Source organism: Sminthopsis crassicaudata, chromosome 5, assembly GCF_048593235.1.
Source record: "Sminthopsis crassicaudata isolate SCR6 chromosome 5, ASM4859323v1, whole genome shotgun sequence".
NCBI classification, from domain to species: domain Eukaryota; kingdom Metazoa; phylum Chordata; class Mammalia; order Dasyuromorphia; family Dasyuridae; genus Sminthopsis; species Sminthopsis crassicaudata.
Window position 1 is genome coordinate 206861615 of NC_133621.1, and position 23729 is coordinate 206885343.

The 23729-nt window shown below is 36.3% G+C and overlaps 1 protein-coding gene and 1 long non-coding RNA gene across 2 annotated transcripts in view; one reads left to right on the forward strand and one right to left on the reverse strand.

The window, feature by feature from the left end:
- Positions 1–2296: 2296 nt before the first annotated feature.
- Positions 2297–4698, reverse strand: LOC141544048 (uncharacterized). Its single transcript, XR_012482528.1, has 2 exons — positions 4624–4698; positions 2297–3504 (listed from the first exon to the last, which is right to left on the reverse strand). It is a non-coding gene; the product is annotated as an uncharacterized LOC141544048 (long non-coding RNA).
- The window catches only part of GRIP1 (glutamate receptor interacting protein 1), a 762478-nt gene continuing 742765 nt past the window's right edge, over positions 4017–23729 (forward strand). Inside the window, exon 1 of the mRNA XM_074269703.1 lies at positions 4017–4682. Coding sequence (XP_074125804.1) covers positions 4625–4682 — 58 coding nt within the window. The 5' untranslated portion in view covers positions 4017–4624. The remainder of the gene's footprint in view (positions 4683–23729) is intronic.

The following is a 23729-nucleotide window of genomic DNA, read 5'->3' on the forward strand; positions in this document are numbered from 1 at the left end:
GGATTTTATCATTAAAATATATTTTAATGTGTTATACATATAATACATAAATAATGGTATTAACTTGCATCAAAAACTATTAGATATTTGAAACATAATGTTCTGTAGCCATATCAAACTCATTATGTCCAAAACAAACTCTTTGTATTCAGCTCTTCCAAAGTTCTCCATTACTGTTGCAGAATCCTTGTAGTTATTCAGGTTTTTTAATGTTTTCATAAATTCATAGATTATGAGCTGGAAGGGATCATTGAGATCACTTAATCCAATCCCTTCATTTTACAATGGAGAAATTGAAAAAGCCTAGAAGACTTGCCCCTTTCCATAGGTAATAAACTCCATCTGGGATTTGACTCCAAGATCTCTAATTGCAGATCTAGAACTCACCCAAAGGGGATACTTGTAAAGCACTTAGCATAGTGTCTGACATAGAATAGGCATTTAATAAATGTTTATTTCCTTCTTTTCTCCACTACTGTCTCCTTCCTTAATTCTTCACTTCCTTTGATCCCACATATTTATTGTTATCAGATGTTTTAAATTTCTATCTTTCTGCTTGCTACATGTACCCAATTCCTCTCCACTCACAGTGTTACAGCTCTAGTTTAGGGCCTCATCAACATTGCCTGGACTACTTACTTCTATAGCTTCTTTTTTTATTAATTTTTATAATTATAACATTTTCTTTGACAGTACATATTCATAGGTAATTTTTTTTACAACATTATCCCTTGTACTCCCTTCTGTTCCAAATTTTCCCCCTCCTTCCCTCCACCCCCTCCCCTAGATGCAGGCATTCCCATACATATTAAATATCTTATAGTATATCCTAGGTACAATATATTTGTGCAGAACTGAATTTTGTTGTTGTTGTTGCAAAGGAAGAATTGGATTCAGAAGCTAAAAATAATCTGGGAAGAAAAACAAAACAAAACAAAACAAAACAGTGCTCACAGTTTATACTCATTTCCCACTTCTATAGCTTCTTAATTGGTGTCCCTGCCTCAAGTCTGTCCACACTTCAATCCAACTTGCCCAAATGGTTTTCCTTGAACATCTGCTCACCATACTTAGAAACTTTCAATTAAAGGCTACTTGATTACTGACTAGCCTAGTCCAATAGTACAGATTTGGGATTGGAATGAAATGAGATAACAGTTGACCATGTAACCTCCTCCCCTAACAAAAGGAAGTTTAGTCAATAATAGCATGGCAAAGATATTCATTAGATGCATTATTGATTCATTTGGACATAGTTCCTCTTACTTCCATATTTACCACAATGCAGAGCCAAGACAAGAGTGTATTGATTTGCATGGCAATGAGGAGTCTTTCAAGCCTGAGATCTGGGTGATTAGGAATCTTCCCTTCAGTTCAAAGCTTCAGTCTCCTGGACCACCTAGATTTTGAGCATGGTTTCATTGCCTTTTTAGAGAAGAATTAGTCCATGTGGCAAGGCTCTTCCATTTTTTTGGGCCATAGATAGTGCATTTCTAGCTAGGTAATGGAACTTACTGCTGTGGATCCCAAACAGATTGTAATCCTCCAAGAATTTCAGATGTGAAAGGGGATTCTTGTCTAATTTTGACATCGCCTAGATAATTTCTGAGGTCCCTTAAAAAATATTCTGTTATGAAGATATATTCTGATGGAAGTGGATATCTTCAACATAAAAAAGATCTAACTCACTTCCAGTTGATCAATGATGGACAGAAACAACTACACCCAGAGAAGGAACACTGGGAAGTGAATGTAAACTGTTAGCACTACTGTCTTTCTACCCAGGTTACTTATACCTTAGGAATCCCATTCTTAACGTGCAACAAGAAATTCGGTTTTACACACATATATTTTATCTAGGTTATACTATAATACATTTAATATGTATGGGATTGCCTGTCATCTAGGGGAGGGAGGGGAAAATTTGGAAAAATGAATACAAGGGGTAATGTTATTAAAAAATACTCATGCATATGTACTATCAAAAATTTTATAATTATAAAATTAATTTTAAAAATTCTGTTATTCTGGTGAAGGAAAGGTACATATTGATTTTTACCTAGAACAGAAGGATTCTCAAAATGCACAATGACTCAATATGGTTAGCCTGTGAACTCCTTGAAAGCAGGGGTTGTTTTCTTTTGTGTTTTTCTTTGTCTCTCCAGAGATTAACACACTGACTGGTACACTGTAGTCATTTATTACTTGCTCACTTGACCTGACTTATCCTATGGTTAAGTTTCACTTCTCTGGTCCTTTAAAGACCTCTGATATAAGAATCATTAATACAGGAAAATCTAGCAAGGCTTAGATAGCTTGTTTATTCTGGGCCACGGGACAGAATACTGCAGAAGATATACATCATTTTTTTTTTTTTTTTTAAGACAGGAAAAGAATCTTGAGCAAGTCATGTGAGGCAGCTCAGACAAGACTTCTGATGAAAATCCTCTGGGACAGTTTGCCTCTGCCCTTCTTCAACTCAATCAAGACTATCACCATCAAAACTCCTGGGAAAGACCTGCTTCTCTATCAAAACCATCAGCACCCCTTCATTTTGGGACTGGTCAGTTTCTACAATGAAAACCTGTCACCCTGGCGTAGGACAGAGAAGAGAAGCAAAAATCACTGTCTCATCAGATTGCTTTATGCAGTGGTATATATATGTATATAAATCCAATCATCCCATCTTCAACAGTTATTAAATTTCTCTGGCTACATTATTGCATTGCAAAAAGAGCAGCCCGGCATGTATCTATCCCTCAGTTCAGGGAAGACACCAGCAGTTCTTTCAAAGCTGAAAAAGACAAGTGAGGAACAACAAAATATCCAGTAAAGTTCAGTTCTTCTTTATAGTTACAAATCAATCTCTAGTCCCAGATCCTGAAATTCTTCTTGGCGCTAGAGTACAATCATCTTCAGGTGGGGAAGGAACTCCCGTCTTCAGAGAGATACATCACCAGGGAAGATCTAAGGTGCTCAGCCTTATCATTTGATCACTCCCCATAGTCAAGAAATTCTTACATCTGACTGACAAGACCCTTTAAAGTCATTTTTTTCTTATTCAGTGATCCACAAACACGGAAGGCACAAACTTGGAACTCTTGAAAAACTTAAGCATCTTTTAGTACAGATGTTTGAGGTCTAGAGAACAGACTAACCCAATCCAAACCCAGGTCTGCTTTGAGTCTAAGAATTTGCCTATCTGATCGATACCTCCTACAATTAAAAAGAAACATTAAAAATGCCTATTCGTGCTGCTTCTAAAAGAGCAATGAAGTTCAGTCAGGGACTTTTCTAGTCATTTAGAACAAGGAGATTCTTCCTAGTCTTCATAAAACATTGCACTGGTTAGGAAGAAAACTGGGGCAGCTCATGGAGCTTGGTCTTGTAGAGAAGAAAACCTTCGGGCTAACAACCAAGCTCAGGATTATCCAGGATTCAGGAAAACGGATATTCTGTGACTCAGGTCGAGCTGCTCGGCCTCTCCGGTCTCAGCTACTTCACCTGTGAAGGGGGAAAGACATCTGACTCAATGACCAAGATTTCTCTTTTTCTTTTAATTGACATTTTCCTTAGAGTGTAAAGGTGCTGGATTTAAAGCCTCAGTCCAAGGTGGGGAGGGGAAATCTGTGGATGGGATCTGGAAAGAACCTCAGAGGTCATCCGGGCCAGTCCCCCCATTGTAAAGATGAGGTACAAGGAGCCGAAGTGACCCCGGCGGGATCTGAATCTATGCCCTTTAGTTCCAAAGACATGCTCCCGTACCTTCTCTCCTTTAGCACGGTTGGATGGGGAGCCGTGGGGACAATGTGTGTGCACGGGGGCTCTGGGGGAAGGGCGCGTGAGAATGGGTCTCTCCCCGGACCCCCCCCCCCGGGCCTGGGGCCAGTGTTTACCTGCCGGGGGGGGGGGCAGCGCCCGCGGCGGCCCGGCGCTCTCCGCTCTGCCAGGGGGTGTGTTTGTGTGTGTGTGTGAGAGTGGCTGTGCGCGCACTCGCTCCCTCCCTCCCCGCTTGGCTCGCCCGCTCGCTCTTTCCCTCGCCCGCCCGCCCGCCGCCTGGCTCAGACTCGCTCTCGGTCTCAGAGCGGGAGGATCCGGGGAGAGAGCTCGCGGCGCGGCGCGGCCACTCCGGCTCCGAGTCCCACCTGCTGGCGGCCCACGGGAGAGGAGGAGGAAGGGAAGGAGCCGCGGCGGCAGCCCCGCTCCTTCCTCCAGCTCACACCTAGCTCCCCCAGGGCTTTGAAACCCCCTGAAGCCTCCCCCCCGGCCCCGGCCCCGGGCGGCCTCGCGGAGAGCGTGCAGCTCCCCCGCCCTCCCGGCCCTCGCCGGCCCCGGCTGCCGCTGCTGCAGCCCCTCCTGCCCGCGGACCGTGACCGCCGCTGACGGGGAGCGAGGCGAGGCGAGGAGCCGGGCAGCACCGGCGCCTCTGCAATGTGCCGGGGAGCCGCCGCCCGCCGGCCCCAGCCCCTGTGAGCCCGCCTCGGGGGAGCGGAGGGAGAGCACGAGCGATCCGAGCAGCTGCGCGCCGCAGACCGAGGGGAGGAGAGCGCGGCCGGGAGAGAGCGAGCCAGCAGCAAGCCGGAGCGCGCGGGCGAGGAGAGCAGCGGCGGCGGCGGGGCGCACCATGCCGGGCTGGAAGAAGAACATCCCCATCTGTTTGCAAGCCGAGGAGCAGGAGAAAGGTGAGCGCGCGCGCCGGGCCAGGAGGAGGAGGAGAAGGAGGAGGAGGGACCTGGAGGGCAGGTTCGGCCGGGCAGCCAGCCTGCCGCGCCTCCATCCCCGCCTCCGCCTCCTCGCGCCTAGCCCGGCCTGGGACCCGGCAGCGGGCTTGCGAGCTGGTCCCCCCGCCGATTTGTCTTCAGGTCCGGTGCCCGGAGCCCTCATCCTCGCCGAGGGGGAGGGGAACCGCTGGCCGGGGCGGGGCGCTCTGCTGGCGACTGAGGGGGACTCCTCCACAATCCACTTTTAATTTGGGGAAAGTTTTCCGCGGCGGCGGGCACAGCCTCCTGCACACCTTCCCGCCTGAGACGCTGGGGGGGAGGTTGGGGGGAGAGGGGCTTTCCTGGCTCTCCAAAGTTGACTTTTCAAACTTTCCTCCTCCTTCCACCGAAGTCCCCCTCCAGTCCTCCCCCGCCCCCACACACACCTTGTCCCTGCCTCTGGCAGCGGTTGCCAAACCTAAAGTTGCTGGTTCTCTAACTAGAAAGATGAGGGTGGGGGCGGGGCGCGCCGGGCCACTGCGGGTCTCTGGAGAAGGGGGGGAGGGGGTTCGAGAGACCTGCGACTTAGCTGGAGGATCTGTGCCTGGGAGGATCTGGGGGTGAGCTAGATCTCAGCGCGGTCCTCCTGAATTAATACTGCAGTATTTTTTTTTTTTTAATTACTATGTATTTTTTTTTAAGTGCATGCACCGTGGCTTTGCGGATCTGTTTAGCTGCCAAACAGTTTAGTTTGCATATTTCTTTCCAGTGACTGGCAGAGAGAGGAAAAAAAAAAAAAGTTGAAGGCCTCCTTTTGCCCCTTACAAATAAAGGCTAGATTTCTTTAAGGTCATTTTCGTGGTTTTTAGATTGTCTGAAAGAAAGCCAGGGAGTTCAACGCTGTAACCTGCAGGGATGTGATTTTCGAACCAGATTTGCCTCTTGAGGGCTCATAGAGGGAACTAGGTTCTGTGGCTCTGGATTCTAGATCTGACCGGCTGCTTAGTGTTACCCAGGTATACATCATCTTGTTGTCCAGCAAGAATTTGTTTCCTGCCCTTCCCCAAACTTGGTTTCTAACAGAGTTCATTTCAGGTTCCAAATGGAATGTAGCCCTTTAAGGCTTGATGGTAATAGATAAACGAGAAGAAGGCAATCTAGTGTGAAGATGGAAGAGCTAGCTGTCCTTGTGGAGTTTAAAGCCCAGAAATTGGATTATTTTATTAATGGTAGTTCTGCTATAGGTTTAAACTGTCAAAAGTTTTAAGCTTTCATAATAATGCTTAGTAATGCTATGTTAATGTATTAGTTCTTCTCTAGATGGCACAGCCTGTCTTTGCTTTATCTGTCAATTAATCAGAGATTGCATTCTTTTCTAATAGTAATCTTTATTTGTGCTTATTAAATTTATACCTTTGTTATTTGGCATAATTTCTAGCAGCTGACCTTAAATTTGCCCAATCAAAAAAAAAAAAAAACATTTAGGAAATTTTAACTTTCCTGTTAGTAAATCTCATTTGGAAGATAAGGATTTCAGAACCAATCTCTCCCCCCCCTCCCCCAAGAGAAAAGCCTTGCATGTGAAAGTGTCCTGTCTGGGATTGATTGTCTCCCCTACACTTCATGATCCACTTGATAGTGTTTCAGTTGTTTGCTGAAAACTTCAGCAAGACTGCCAATATGTTTTATAGGGATACTGAAATAGCTGCATTTTGGGATGGTCACAAAGTGCACTTGAATGTCTTTTGGAGAGAGATGGTTATTTTGAAAGATGATCACCTAATCTGCTCTGTAAAGATAAGAACCAAATTTTTCCAACACTCAAATCTGAGTCAGAAATTGGGTATGCTTTCTTATCTTTGCCTGGAGTATACTGCTGAACATTTGTTACTAGGTATCTCTCTCACATTAATGTCTTCTCAGCTCTTATTTATAGAGGTGAATTTCTAAAGCAATTAGGAAATGCTTGGTTACTTATCTCTTCTCAAGATGTGCCCTTTCATTGGAGATTCAACAAATAACATTTATTAGATTTATTATTTTAATCTCCAGTCCATTTTGCATGTATTTATGTGTTGTATATATATTTTAAAACAAACTTAGCCATCTTAATGGTTTTTAATGCCTCCATCAGTGCCCACTGCTTAAGCTTGGTTTATCATTTTTGGAAGACTTGCCCTGCAAAATCTTGTTATTTGCATTTGAAATCAGATTATGTTTTCCCTCTAAGGAAACTAAGGAATATTTTAAGAGCTCGTTAATAGTACTGATCTCAAATGGTAGTAAATGGCTTAAATGCTGAGTTTGGTAAGAAGAATAATGAAACAAAGGCATATCTTTGGGGAGGGTATAGTTTGGGGGGGAGGGTAGAATTGAATAAGAAGTCAATTGCAAATGCTGTATAGTGAAATTTAAGGCTCTTTCTTCTAAAATAACCCTGCTTATGCTTTTTGTAGAAAATGTCCATTTAGGCACTATAAAACCCATTATAGAAACTACCCTACCATGAAGAATTTTCATGGAATTTTTATTTAGCTAAACCTCTTATTAAGTCCAACAAAGTGTGGCACAAGATACCTGCATAAAAATTACTCTCCATTCAAATTCTGTTAGGGTAATTTTAAGATGAGTTATTTTGTACATCTTTGTATTTGGGAAATCCATATTCTTAACTAGCTCATTAAATAATTTTAATATTATCTACACAAAAAATAAAAATCTTTACAGTTTTACATCATAATTATAATTACATAATCAAAGTAGTCATAGTAACTTTGGTTCATCTTGAAGAAGTCTGTCAAGATTTATGTTAAGAGAGCTATCACTTTTGTGCACTGTACCAAGCACTAGAACAGTGACTGCTGTAAATGCTGTCACTTCCAAAATGACATGTTAAGACTTACCCATGTAAGATGACATATCATTAAAATTCAGGGCACATTTCCCTGCTCCTCCCTCAAATATTTCTTCCTCATCTGCTAAACCAAATCTAGTTATGTCACCTAATACTCTTTTGTGGTGACATTTGAGCAAATGTTTTAAGAAAAGGAGAATGTTTCTGGAATTGTTTCTGTTTGATGTCCCTTCCAGTACAGTTAGATAAAATAATTTTATTGGCTTCTACCTCTGCCTTATAGTTGAAAATGCCTGGCAAAAGCACAGTTAGGAGACTGGTTTCAGTAAATAAGGATGCTGTTCACTTACTGAGTATTTTCTCTTTGGGAATAGGTAAACACATGTTTTATTTGGTTTTGATTTGTTTTGGTTTGGTTTTTTGAATAGTAAACAAAATTAAGGAAACTACTTAAAAGACTATTTAAATATAAACCAATAAACATACTTTCTGAATTTTGAATGGATTTGAATGGATAAAAAAGCAAAAAAGAAAAACCTTACTTGTACTTTCTAGAATATGATAGCAAATTAATTTTGGCCTATTTTACACTCAGACTAGCATGAATTTTATCGCCTCATAGAGGACAGATTTTTTTATATTGGCATATATTCATTTGTTATTGCAGAGTCATTGAATTTTGTAATATGAACTCGACCACTCAGTTTTAGAAGTCTATTAATAAAACTTTTCTAAAGAATTAATTATAACGTTTGATTTAAAGAAAAATGTGGACTTCCCAAGAATTGAAGAGACATATTTATCATATTTATTTTTCACACGCACAAAAAGTCAGATAATGCTTTGGAGGAATGGAATATTTGTTGGTTTAGTTTGCTTAGAAAGAGATTTAGTGAAAGAAAGGATCAGTTGATAAACTTGAGCTTCTTCACTGTAATTAACAGGAAACTTTTTTTTTTTTCCCTTCCTATAGGTTTTCTTAATGGGAGCTGGGGGAGGGATAAAGAAGAGAATCTGGAACTCAAAAGTTTACAAAAAATGTAAAAAAGTCTTTTAAATATAACTGGGGAATATATTAAATAAATAGATTAAATAAGATTAAAAAAAAGATTACAAGCAGTTTTGTTGGTTTGCCAACAGTTATTTAAATAAAGTCATTTCTCTGGATGAGGAGTTTATATGGCTGCCTAGTGGTTAAATTTGTTATTTTTATTTTTTGCTTTAGAAAAAGTTATTTTACCATAGTAACTTTCTTCACTATAAGATAGAGGGAAGATCATCATGGTATAGTGTAAAAAATTTGAGTGGCAGGTATTGGCAATAGAGGATGTAAACAGGTGTTTATTTTTTTTAAATTCAATTTTGATTAGTTATTTTTAGTTAAATTAAAGCAAGTATACTTAAAAGTAAAATGGAACATAAATTTATGTCTTATATTTAGTCTTTTCAGTAAAAAATAAACTCTAATGACTTCCAAAATTTCCTCAGGAATGAGAAAAATTAATCAAGCTATTGATGCAGATAAATTTCCTCATTAATAAAGAGGTTTACTTTTTAGGCATTTTGGTAGTCAAAATCCCCAAAATGAGAGGGATGAAGTTTTGTATGAGTTTATGAGATTTAAAATCTTGCTAAAATAATTAAACTTTCTTTCTTATTATGCTTTATTTTCAATATTGATTAAACAGCCAAACTACTATTAGAAAGAACCTGGAAAAGAAGCAGCTATAAGCCTATTGAGAGGCACACTTCCTAATACTTAACCTTTGAAGAATAAATTACAGGTTTTTATGTCTCTAAAATAATTTAAAACATTCAAAATTTTATGAAAATTATTATAGATTCATAAAATATTAATCGTAGGAGAGATCTTTAAGAATCTAATCAAAACTCCTCATTTTATTATTAAGAATATTGAAATCTAGAGAGGATAAGTCTTTTGCCCAAGGTCACAAAGCATCTAGGTTTCCTGACTTTTTTTTTTTTTTCTGTACCATTGCCTGTCTTTATAAGGACCTATACTGAAAAGATAACTGAATACATACTTTGGAAGAGGATCGAAAGCTAATTAGTAATTGAGGACTATAAAGATAATTAGTTGTCACCTTAGTTACTCAGATGAGTTCTTGCATTCCATTTGTACACCTTAAGGAACACACAATTTTTCAGAAGCTGGCACCTCTCATGTTATGTCAATAGGGATTTTCTGCCTCTCAGAAGATTAGGCTAACTACTTGGTTAATATTCTAATATGAATGATAAACTCCTTAAAAGCAGGCACTGGGTTTTATTTATATTCTGTCTCCTACAGTGTTTAACATGATGTTGGCACACGATCATTGCTTAATAATTATTTACATAAAGAAGAGGATTTAAAGAGTTTGTACTGTTATGAGTTAAGATCAGCACTAATAACAATAATGTTCAATTTATACATCAACTTATAAAGAAATCAAAATATTTTCATATTTCTATTTTTGTAATATCTCTATGAACCAGATATGGACAAAAGTATTGTATAAGGACTCTGAGAACTTCAGTACATGTTTACGTTTCTCTTGATGCTGAAATCAAAATTCATATCTGTGAAAATAAGAAAATCTGGATGTAGTTCAAACTGTACCATGGAATGACGGTGAGACCGTGAGAATGTAATTTAACTTCTCTCAACCTTGGTTCACTTATCTATAAAATGAGAGGATTGATTTGATAATCTCTAAGTTCCTTTCCAGTTCTGAAATTCTAAGAAACTAAATCATGTGCTAGTCTGTTTCCATATATTGCATTCCAAATGTAGGCTTAAATCTTCCTTTTCAATATAGCTTCCTTGGGACCTAGAAAGGAAGAGATAAGTACTTTCATAAAGAATTGACACACCTACTGTTACATGGCATTTTTACTACCTAGCAATTTGAATGAAAAAGATGATTCCCTCTATTAAGTTATGATTGTCATATGTATGTATACATATATAGTATATATGTGTACATATAAACCCATATACATAAACAATATAATTAGGACTTTCTAGGTTATTATAGGTAAATGTCTTTCTCATCTAAACAGATTTTTTTAAAAATCATATACATCAGTAGTACAGTCAGTTCTTTATGAAAGAATTGATCCTAGAGAATCCCCAATCAATGGGGAAAATATTCAAAGCTGAAGAAGTCCCCAGTATTACATCCTTATTTGTCTCAGGGGCATGTAGGATGAGCACTTTCCTATAGAAACACTATTATAAAGGACCGTTAGCTTCTACTTCAGCTCTAACATTTTATGGTTCTTTAAGAGAATCAGTATATTGTGGGCATTTAACCCATATCATAACTTATATAGACTGACTCGAAAATCTTGGCACCATGTAAAACATGGTTCTCATGGAAAATGAATAGTATCTGAATTCTAAACAGCTAACTTTTACCTTTAGCCTTTAACCCCCAAATGAATTTCTAGTTTGCTCTAACTAATAGTTGTAGGGTTGTTGCCATTAGTGAAGTTACTTTGGACCAGCCTTCATCTGTTGCTGTATGCTGCATTCCAAATGTAGGTTTAAAACTTTTCTCTTTCAATGTCACTTCCTGGGGACCTAGGGAGGAAGTGCTAAATTCTTTTGTAAAGAACTGATACTCTTACTGATGAATTAGATTTTTATAACCCAGCTGTTTGGATGAGAAAGAGGAGGGAGAACTGGCTTGGATCTTGAGAATCATGCACTGAACTAAGCCTAGCCAAATGTTGCTATTTCTATCTCTTCCCCAGTTGAAGATGTCTTGGTTCCTTGGTAGCAAGATTATGCAGAATAGTGTTTCAGAAGGCACTCCTTTTCCCTTTTACCCCTTCTCCTCTCTACCCCCATGTTGGTACCCTGTCCCAAAGTTCTGGGTGCCCCATCTTAGTTATGACTGTTCACAGGGGAAAGATGGCAATTATTCTCTTGAAATCATTCTCTTCAAAAAGTGCAGACAGAAGTATACATGTAACATCATACATTCAAGACCTGACTCCTGGGTCTCTGTTGCCCAATCAACAATTGATGCTACACTATCTCCCTTTCCTTTTTTCTGACAACTTAACCAGCTATTACTCTAGGGCCTGAAGTATAGAAGCTAATATCTTGGAGAAGACCAGTTCCTGTCCCTCTCTGCCCTGTTTCTTCACTCCTCTGCTTGGATTTTTGTCATTCATGGTGCTAACCTTTAATTTTCATCACTTGTAAAATGGATATAACAATACTTTTAGTAGTGTTAAATACCTTTAGTTGTTAGAGTATTGATCCTAAAGTCCTGAAGAACTGAATCAAAATCCATTCTCAGGCCTTATTAGCAGTGTGTCCCTGACAAGTCAGTCTATCCCCTTTCTGCCTCAATTTCCTCATCTGTAAAATGAAGATAATAATAGTGCCTCTCTCTTAGGATCATTGTGCTTATAAGATGCAATGATATTTGTGAAACGCTTTGAAAGCTTAAAGAACTTATATGAATGCTAGCTGTTCATCATCATTAGTACTGTTAAGTATTATGTAAATATCAGTTATTATAATAATAATTATTATTATTGCTATTATATTCAATAATACCTCAAGGTCATAATGAGTTCTTGATTTCCTCTTTTTGGGAAGGTATGGGGACATGGAGTTAATTTTGAAGCAACAAGAAGAGAGGTAGTATAACTACAAATTTGGGGTTCCCAAGAGCTTCCTTATCCTTTGGCATAACAAACTTTGACATTCCTTCCCTTTCACCCTTTTCCAGTAACAATCTCTATAGAGATTATTGAGCTACCTTTCTACCTTTGGAGAGAATACTTAGAAGAATGGGTTACACTGCACAGAATAGATATTTAAATATTTATTCAGTTGAATCCGATCAATTACATGATTACATGTATACCTCATTTTATACAAGAGCTGAATAAAAAAATAATTATTTTTTGAAAATCAAATATACTTTAAGTGAATTTTTCAGTTGTAAATGCTTTTTGAGAAAGAAAGAACATCCTCTAATTTATCTGGTTTGCAAATCTAGATTTTCATTTCTCAGATTTACTGGAAGTTGAACTACCTAAAATTAGTACTCAATCAGCTGAGTCACATGTCTGAGTCAGAGTTTAGTCCTTAAGTTGGGACCTTTAACTTTAGATTGATAGATAATTGTATTGCAATATTATTGGTTTTCTTTGTAATATAATGTAAACTATGTATTGGTTTAAAAAAAATCTTCTGAAAGAAAGTTCATGGGCTTCAGGAGACTGTGAAAGGTGGAGTATAAAATTAATCTCTTTAGAATATGTAGCAGAAATGGCTATTTTGTACCAGTGTAGTGTTTGGAGTTCTCAGAATCTTTGATGCTTCTGTTAATGTTTTCTGTGTAATTAGCAGAGAACTGATAAGTCAAAAGCTTTCCTTGTTCATCTGTAAAATGAGGGGGTTGGACCAGAACTAGATGGTCTCTGAGGTCCATTCCAATTTAAAATCTATGTTTCTATGATCTTTAGTCCCTCAGCAGTTACTTCTTGGCTGGTTTCTTTGATTTCTGCCCTTTCTTGATCTTCCTGGAAGCATGCAAGTGACGGGTGGCTCCTTGTTGGAGAGGGAATGACGCATACTGAATCCCAAAGGTGAATCTGAACTTTGAAGTCCATCTCTGCCAATGAACTCTTTGTTGGAGAGTACTAAGCTCTGCTACTGTTGGCAGGGGAAGACTCCAGAGTGCAGTCATTGGACCATCCCTCCTCTTTCCCCCCATCTCCATACAAGAATCTTAGTTTACCATATATGAAATGTTTCCACTGAAGCTCCACAATTGGATAGTATTATTTTAGGGGGAATTATTTCTTATTGGATGAAAAACAGGTTAGATGATTTCTAAACCACTTTCCTAGCACCAGAGATTCTATTCTAAAGTTGGATTCTTACCTATATTTGCGTGCTATATTAGAAACAGGAAGAGTATAATGCATATGGAGTCAGGTTCAAATTTTGCTAGTAACATTTAGTTTTTATAAATGTGGACAAGTCACTTAATCCCTCTAAGCCTTAATTTCTTGGTCTGTAAAATGAATATCCTGTAGAGCACATTTTATGAGGATTGAATGAAATAATGTATATAAAGCACTTTGAAAACCTCACATCATTAAATAAATGTACCTACCTAATTTACAGTCGTGTAAAATAGAATTGACAAGTCTTAGTTCTGTTTTTTTTTCCCCTGTTGTCTCATGGGAAGCTTATGGGATGATATGGACAAGTGTTGTACATGATAGATAGATATGGATTGTTACTGAATGGCTGTGACTGAGACATATAAGTATTTGAGAATTTTTATAATTCTATTAAGTGATATTTTAAAAGAGATGAATTAGTGGGAGAAACAACAAGAAGATTCAGATCCTGGGCTTTTCTTTTTCAGTTCTATACTATGTTTCATAAGGCATTTTCCCCAAATCTATAATTAAGATGCTTTTTGAGAACCATATTGATAGCCATGAACTAATTATACCTAATTCTCTCTACTTTGTCATGTTTACAAATTACTAATTTTCAATTCATCTTATAAAATACCTCCTCAAAAGCCCAAAAGAAAATCAAACTCTGTATAACCTTTGATCTAGCAATACCATTATTAGGTCTATATCCCAAAGAGATCACAAGAAAAGAAAAGAAGATACATGTGCAAAAATATTTATGGCAACTTTTTTTGTGTTGTTAAAGAATTGGAAATTCAGAGGATGCTCATCAATTGGGGATTGGCTGAACAAGCTGTAATATATGAATGTAAAGGAACACTATTATGCTATTAGAAATAATAAGCAGGTAGATTTTAGAAAAACCTGGAAAGACTTATATGAACTGACGCTGAGTGAAGTTAGCAGAACCAGAACACATTGTACACAGTAACAGCAACATTGTACAATGATCAACTATGATAAACTTAGCTCTTCTCAACAATACAGAAATCCAAGACAATTCAAAGAAGACTCGTGATGAAAAATGCTGTCCTCTTCAGAGAGAAAACTATGGAGTTTGAATGTAGATCAAAGCATCTACAAAGCATATTTTTTTATATTTTTTCTTTCTCATGATTTTTCTTTTTTGTTGTGATTCTTCTTTCATAATATGACTAATTTGAAAAAAATGTTTAACATGATTGTCCATGTGACCTATATCTGTTCTTTGCTGTCGTGGGGAGGGGGAAAGGAAGAGAGAAAAATTTGGAACTTAAAAATCTTACAAAAATAAATGTTGAAAACTAATTTTTACGTGTAATTGGAAAACATACTATTAAGTGGGAAAATAATTAGAAATTAATATACTTCCTCAAGACAACTTTAACTTAAAGAGAAAACTACTGTCTACAAAGGCAACATGATCTAATTGAAAGGGCGTGGAATTTGCAAGTAAAAGATGGATTGATGTCTGACTTTATCATTTATTGGCAGTGTGAATTTTCCCAGTATATCACTTAACCTTCCTGAATGTTAGTTTTCTCATCTGTAAAACTGGAATAGAAATATTTTTATCACTTAACTCTATCAGTTGGTTTTCAGGATCAGATTGGATTCTGTGCTGTACAAATATATTATTATTTTTGTACTTTCTTAGTTACAAAATTTTAACCTAATTTTACTAACTTTAATTTTATCTTCAAAAAAAAAAATCCAGGGGGCAGCTAGGTGGTGCAGTGGATAGAGCCCTGAATTCAAGAGGATCTGAATTTAAATTTGGTCTCAGACTGTTAACACTTCCTAGCTGTTTGACCCTGGGCAAGTCACTTAACCCCAATTGCCTTAGGAAAAAAAAAAATCCAACAATATTTTAACAGACACAGTTAAAATGTCTTGACTGTGGGTCATGTACTGTTGTATAGTATGAAATTAACCAGGGGAAATAAGACATTTTCAATGATGAACCTGTAGAGAAGAAATATGGAGTTTTCTTCATTGTATAAAGAAATGTATGAAATTATACTCTTTCAATTTAACCAGTAAATATTTGAATTAAAGTTCTTAGATGTAAAATATATACTTTACTCTTCTGCAGGTTTCAAAGTTCATTTACAATTTTACATTAATTCATCTTCATAAAGAGTTTTATTTCTCATTTTGTCTAAGATTTCTTTAAAACAGTTAACTGGAAGAATTTTAAGTTCTCTCATAAGCAGATGAATAAATAGTCTCCTTGATATTTCTTGGGTATACTGATTTCTCGTGTCACAACTATTGAATTAGTCAGTCAGTGTGAAAATGTGATGTAAACGTTTAAGTATAAATTGCTTAAATTTTTGTTTGGCTAAGTAAAAAATCATTAGTTGAGAAAAAAGTTTATGAGGTGAAGTCTCTTACTTTTGGTATAGCTATTTGCACAAAACGCAGTAGAAAATAACATGTAAACATGGTGATTCTTTATATGAAATTTTAACTTCTAAAAATGAACATATTTGGTTTTATAGAAAATTAATTTAGGAGGAAGTAAACTATTATTTTCTAATTTGAAATTTCTTAGTGTCCATTGGTTATACCTCTTGCTATGAAACTTAATTACACAGAATACTGAAATAAAAATATTTCTGTTTTTGTGAAGTCAAACACAAATCAGCTTACTATATGAGAACCCTTTTTAATTTTAATTTTTATGGACAATTTGTTTTTCTCCAGTAATTTATAGTTTTTTCCTAGAATTCATATTTAATTTGGTAGTTCTAATGTTTCCCTGGTTGACTTTTGTCTCCTGAACTTCCTGCCCTTTCCTCATAACAGCAGTGAATTCCTCGCTGGAGTACAGAATCACTGGTTCTCTAAAAAGTACAAAATCCTTTTCTGACTGGTAAATACCTGTTGTCAGGAAAGTTGCTCATTTAATAATAATAATAATAATAAAAATAATTGATTTTAGTGGCATCTAGGGACACAATAGATAGAGTATTCCCTTCTATTCCCCCTGCTCTGAGTCAGAAGAACCTGAGTTCAAATCCCACTTCAGACATTTTAGTAGCTTGATCCTGGGTAAGCTTAATTTAAAAACTTTAACTCCATTGCCTTTCCCCACCTCCCAAAAAGACTTTAAAAAATAATAATAATTGACTTTCTTTTTTACAGTATCTCATTTGATCCTTTAATAACTCTCTGTAATAGGTACAATAGGCAATTTTATCTGTATTTTACAAAATAGAACAATGGCATTCATGGAAATAAATACCTTGCATAAGGTCATACAACTAGTAAATATTACAGGTCGAATTTGACCCCAAGCTCTCTTTCATATTTCCATAACCTAATGTGGATTGGGAAATCACATGGAGTAAATTGTAATTCCTTCTGAAAACAGTAGGAACAGAAAAGCTGGGAGTTTGACACCTGAATTTAATAGGACTCTTAAGGTTTTTTTGGAAATTTATAACTTAGAACCAAAACAAGTAGTCCAAAATGAATGGTGAAGTAGGGCATTAATTTATGGCACCAAGAACCATCACTTTCTACTATATGATAGGATTATTTTCTAGAGAAAAAAAAAGAATTATGTACAGCATCTGAAATACTGTGCAGTATTTAGGGAAAATGTGGTTAATGATTTCTTCCTTTTTCAAATTCTGACCTATAATATTTGTGTTCAGATAGACCACGTTTTTGTACCCATAGTCTTTATCCTACCCCCATTCTTGATCTTACCAAGATTAACAGTATTTCTCTAAAAGCTTCCTTTTTAAAAAGAGAAACATAATTGTTTTTTCTCCTACATAACAACATGTCGGTAAAATGAAGATTAGTATATTATGCCCTATTTCTCTAAACCAATTCATTGCACTCTTTTAGAGTCAACGGAGAAATAGCCCTTAATTGAATAATTTATTGTTCCATTTATTATATTCCTTGATATCAGGCTCAGGAAATATATGCATTCGATTTACTTGCTGGCAACTGAATCTGAAGGGTTGTGTAGCATAAGGATAAAAAAAGTTTACACTCTTTGAAAAGCATAAATTTACATTGCAGTCACTTTGTTTTAAAATAGTATTTCAGTATATTCATAAGCATTGAACATTTTGATCTTTTATGGAGATTCAGATCTCAGTGTCTACCATGTTTATGAATCATTTGTTTAATGTAGTAGTGGGCATTTTTTTCCCAACATGCCTTTGAAAACTAAATCTTCCTGACCCTTGTTAAATATAAATTGACATTTGTTTATGTCTAAAATGAGTTTTTTAAAATGAGTTAGATGTTAGCTTGGAGGTTTCTCTCTCTCTACCCCACTTTCTGCCAGTATTGTTAGCATGCTGATGTTCCCTCAACTATACTAACCTTTTGCTTCCTCATTCAATTTCACTGGAACTGGTTTGCACATAGGGATGGCTACATCCTTAACATTACCCCCACATCTCTTATTTCATCTCTCCTTATGTCTCATTTCTTCTAAGCCCTAGATCCCTTAATATGTTTCCTCAATTTTCATCCCATAGTGAATCTATTTGGGTTCTCCTTTTTGTGACGTCTTCTACTCTTGATTGTCTTCCTCCCTCATCCTCTTGTTAAAATCCAGCCCCAGATTATTCTCAGCCTCATATTAATTGACTTTTCAATGCATGTCTCACCATTAACCACTCTCTTCTGCTGGCTAACTAACCTTTATATTCTTGGAAAGAATAGTGGATTTAGAGTCAGGATCTGGGTTCAAACCCACTTCTTCCCAGGCAATACATGTGAATTTGGGCAAGTCATTAAACTTCTCTTGATCTTCATTTCCTCAACTGAAAAATAAGGACACCGGTGAGTAAGTAACCTTTAAAATCCTTTCCAGTTCTAAACAATGACCCCTCTTGTCAAAGTACTGGATTCTCCATTTTCATTATCTTATGATTATTACAATTTAATCATTTTTCTAATTAGAGGAAGAAGTATCCAAACTGACAATGTCCTCTCATGATCTGGTACAACACTCTTCAAGACAAGTCATTTTGAAATCATAAATTACAAGAGTTTTAAACAAGGAATATTTCATTGCCAAGACTGAACAAAAGTCCAGAATTTAGGTAAGAGTTTGCTTTATCAAACAGAACAATAGTCACTTAACTTTATGTACACTCTTAGAGAATAAATTTCCTGAATCCATTAAATTCCTCTTTGACCATTTCTCCAAAGGACCATTCTTTCCAGCTGGTCAAAGATGAACCCAAGAGATGCTTCTGTTACTGAAATAATCAAAAATGCTTCCTTCTCTTAGATATTTCCCCCTAATCCCTTCTGAACACGAAGAAAAAAGGTACCTCTTTTAGGTGAGTGGATAAAGGGTTTTTTGATTTTGGGTAGTCACACTCTAAGTACCTCATTGGACCAATATGAAGAAAAGGAGTGGGCCATTTTTTAATTAATCAAGAAAAACTGATAAGGGTTTTACTTTCACATTAATCCAAAGGCTGCAGAATAGAACGATTTAAAATGTTTTCTTGATATTTCTAAAAGAGGGAAGTTTGTATCCATAATATAATTTTTTGAGTCTTTTGATATCCTTTTCTTCTTGCTCCCTTACCTCTGGCTACTACAAAGTTTTCTTTACTGGATCATTTTCCACATCATTCCTACCAATTCTGGGCCCAGAGGAGCAATAAGTAAAAGTCGTTAAGAGGCAAATTTAGGCTTGAATTTAGAGAAAACTTAGTAACAAATACAGCTGTCGAAGAGTGAAATGCCTTACCTAGAGAGGTAGTCCATTCCTTCTTCCTTAAGAGAGGAAATCTCACCAGAAGTCAAAGAATCACTTTTGGGTTACTGGGGATTCCTTCATGTATAGATTGGATCCATGCATGAAAAGGCCACTGAGAACCCTTCTAACTCTCAAATTCTATTGTTTCTCTCATAAAAATAATGGGAAATAAAAATCACATTGTGAACTAACTCCATTCAACGTTTATATTCACATATTTATTGTCAATTTATACTTTTTTTTAGAAATAAAAAGTAGAGTAGTTAAACGACAGGTATTTATTAAGGGCTTACAGTGTTCCAGGCATCATGATAAACTCTGAGCATACAAAGACAAAAAGGAACTTATGTTCCACTGAGTATTCATTTCTTCCCATATTTTGAAGAGGGAATAATAATGAATTTATGTTTTCCCTGTACTGAACAGAGGTAGAGGGTATGGGATGTCCCTTACCAGTATGATTACTAAAAACTCTTGTTAAAACATGTCTGAGTCATGATTCTTTCATTTTCCTATCCAATGAATAACACGTCTCGATATCTAGGAACTCTAGCAAGCTTAGATCTTTTCCATTCAAGATTGCTAAGGGATGAAGGAAGAGAAATGGTGGACTCATTTCTTCATTTTATTTGCAATCTTTTGCTTAACTAGATAAAAATGAAATGGGTTTTCCAGTGATAGAGAATTTAAATCAGACAATTTAGACCATAAAATCTTATAATTCTACTCAGAGCTTGAAACAACTTGGATTCTTATGGTTATGATATATACACATATATCATAAACCTTTAATATGTCACTTTCTCATTAAAACACTTCAATGCTAAATGATAATCCTGGATGGAACAGATACAGATTTATTTTCAACAGATCAGAAAGTCCAACAAACTGTTAGTTTGATTAGGCAATTGCAAGCTTAACAGCCCAGTAATTCTTTAGACTTCTTGTTTTATATGCAGTAAAGACAGCAATAATATAATTAAAATTCAGAAAATGGCTATTTAGGATAATAGCTTTTTTCCTTTTTTTCCTCTTTTAAAAGAAGATGAGGGAATTTGAATCTGCAAATTAGTTATGTTTCCTGTAGTGAGGGTGCTGTGTTTCCAACTGAACTTTAATTATGTCCCATACGGATTTGTGAATTTATTTTAGGTAATTGATTGTGTGGTTGAAATGGTTAGATTGGTGCAGTTCAAGATGAAAGTGGTTTTGTATTCTGCTTGTTTTTATTTGTTTGAATATTAATTTTAGTCAAAACCCCAAGATACTTTAAATTAAATTCAGGAACTCAAACTTTTATACATATCAAGAAATGTAACGGTTTTGTTTTTAACACAATTAGCTCATGTAAATATAGTTCAAATGAAAGAGAAGAACTCAAAAGACCTGTGTATCTAAAAGTTGCCCCACTGATTCAGATATAGTAAGATTATATGAGATAAATTAATATTTGATAAATATAGTATTTAATCAATTTATAATTATTTGTTTTTGCTGTATATACTTAGCTTAAGACACTGACCTCCTTCCTCTTCTTTGGACTTGTCCATCTCCTGATTAGCCATTTTTACTGAATGTCTACTATGCCTAGAATATTCTCTTTCTTTGTCCTATCTTTGTCTTCCCTGATTTCCTTCAGATTCCAGCTGAAACCCCATCGTTTACAAGAAGCCTTTCCCAATCTCTTAAGTACTAGTACCTTCCCTCTATTGGTTATTCCAATTTATCCTGGACATATCTTGTTTGTATATAGGATTTTCCCATTGTGTTATCTCCTCTACTAGACTATGAACTTCTTGAGGACAGAAGTTTTCTTATGCCCTTCTTTGTATTGAGGTATTTAGCAAATCCCTGGTATATAAAAAGTGTTTAAGCAATGCTTTTTGTCTAATTGTAGGAATCTTTTCATTTCTTCTACTTGTATCCTCGGCATCTGTCATACAGTAAGTGCTTTCTAAATGCTTGTTGATTGATCCAATGATAGAGGGTTGTGCAAAGACTGTCAAAATTGTCTAGAAAAGAATGATCCTACAGGAAGAGGAGGATGATTTTTGCTTTATGTTAGGGTGGATAACAATAAATTGGCTGTCTAGAATTCTAGCATGCTCTTTTAACTCTAAAGGTGAATGTATACTTCTGAAATGTGACTTGAGAGCAGCTCTCCTTGGAACAGGATTAAAATTAATTGTACTGGGGGGAAAGGGGAAGGGAGGTAATACAAGCTATTTGAAATATCACACTTTTTAATTTAAAAAATAGTATGCAGACTTTTTTGTTCTGTCCAAACAGATGGTGCATCAAATTTTATGTCCCTATAACTTTATTCATACTGATGAAGAGCTTTTAATCGCTTTTTCACATTGTAGAGATTAAATCCATGTTCTCAATGGTGACTTTTCCCATTCTAGATGGAAAAAGAAGACAGGATTAATTTTTCTAGTGTTCTAAAATGAATATAAATATCTTAATTTAAAGTAATGAGTTTTCAGATTTTTTCCTCTAAATATTCACTGAATTTTGATGTAGGCATTGAAATTTCTTTTGACATTGTGTGGTTAAATGGAAAGAATACTAGAGTTAGAGGTAGAGGAATTGAGTTCAGATTCCAGTTCCACTTCTTAGTACCTGTATGACTTTTGATAAATCACTTGGTGACTCTTGACCTCAGTATTTTCATCTGTAAAAATAAGAGGGTTGGACTAGTTGCTCTCTATGGTTACTTCCAGTTTTAAATCTATGATTTTCTATGCTCTGACCTTCTGCATTCCAGTCTCTGTACAAGTTTTGACTACCATTGTGGGAGGAGGGTATTTGTTCCTTTTAAAGAGACAATTTGATTTTGAATCAGGAAGTTCACTTTTCCAAATTTTTAATTAATAAAAAGTCTTGTTACACCCTCACTTTCCATTGTTTTGACTGGAGCTGAAAGAGGGAGGGATCAATCAATCAAGATGAATATATACCCCAGTTCCACATAGCTAGAAAACACCAAGTCAATAGATAATCTTAGCCCATACTGGCTAAATAGGTTACTATCTAAAAATATTAGATTGTTAGCTCCTCAAAGGCTGTCTTTTGCATTGTTGACTGATGGGCTGCTACAGTGACTAATGGAATCATTTACTTAGGTATTATCTTAAAAAAGATACTATTTGTAAAAGCCTTGGCCAGAGTCTGGCACAGAGGAGGTAATTAATAAATGTGATGAAGAGGATGAGATAGATGGATTGTTGATTGAGAAAATATACAGACAAATGAAATCATAGATCTTTGAAATATTGAAAAAGTGCGATAGCCAAGAAATAGGAAGTTGACACATATGTACATAAATATTTATAGCAGCTCTCTTTTGCAGTGATAAAGAATAGGAAACCAAGGGGATGCTCATCAGTAAGGGAATGGTTGAACAAGTTATGATATATGATTGTGATGTTCTTTTAGAAATGATGAAAGGATGATTTCAGAGAAATCTGGAAAAAATTCATATAAACTGATGTCAAGTAAAGTGAACAGAGCCAGGAGCATGATGAATAAAATAACAACAATATTGTACGCACAAACAGCTTTGAGAGATTTAGGAATGCTGATCAATGCAATGCCTAATTACAAAGGATTCATCATGGACCATGCTACCCATGTCCTGATAGAGAGGTAAAGGATTCAAAGTATAGATTGAGACATGTTTAGGTTTTTTGAATGGAACATAGCTAATGCATGAATTGGAGAAGGAAATGGCAAATCACCCCCCATGTTTTTGCCAGGAAAACCTCATGTATTTGTTTTGTTTAAATATACATGTTACAGGAGGAGAGAAAGAAATATTATAGCCCATGAGGTCCAAATAGTGAATGAAAATTGTTCCCAAAGTTCCATAGAAATGAAGTTGTCAGTCCAGTAGCATTTATTAAGTGCCTACTATATGCCATAGTCTGTATTAAACACTGGGCATACAATTCTTGATCTTAAGGAACTTAAAGTTTGACAGAGGGAGATAACATGTTAATAACTATGTACAAACAATGTATATATGGGAATCCTTAGGGACCACTTCATTAGTCTACACTCTGGTGGTTTTGGAATCAGAGGACTAAAGTTGATCTCAGCTCTGCTGCAAATGGTTTGTATGATTTTAAGTAATTTCCTCAGACTCTATAGTTTTCAATTTGTTTTCTGTAAAGTCAATGCTGGACAAGTAAAGTCCAATCCAGAGACAACAAGGAAGCAGAAGAGCTACAGTTCAAAATCGGGTCCTCACACTCTAAAATCCAGGGTCTTTTCAGCCATATGAATCAAAGTATTTCTTATCATAAAGCCAAAAAGTTAGTTTTTTTTTTTTGTTTGTTTGTTTTTTGTTTTTTTTTTTTATTTTGTTGGTAAGTTTCAGGTCATCCTTACATTTCAGGAGATGGATACAACTGCTTCCTCTTGAGTGCTTGATTATAGTTCCAACTCACTTCTGCTGTTTGCATATGGATAA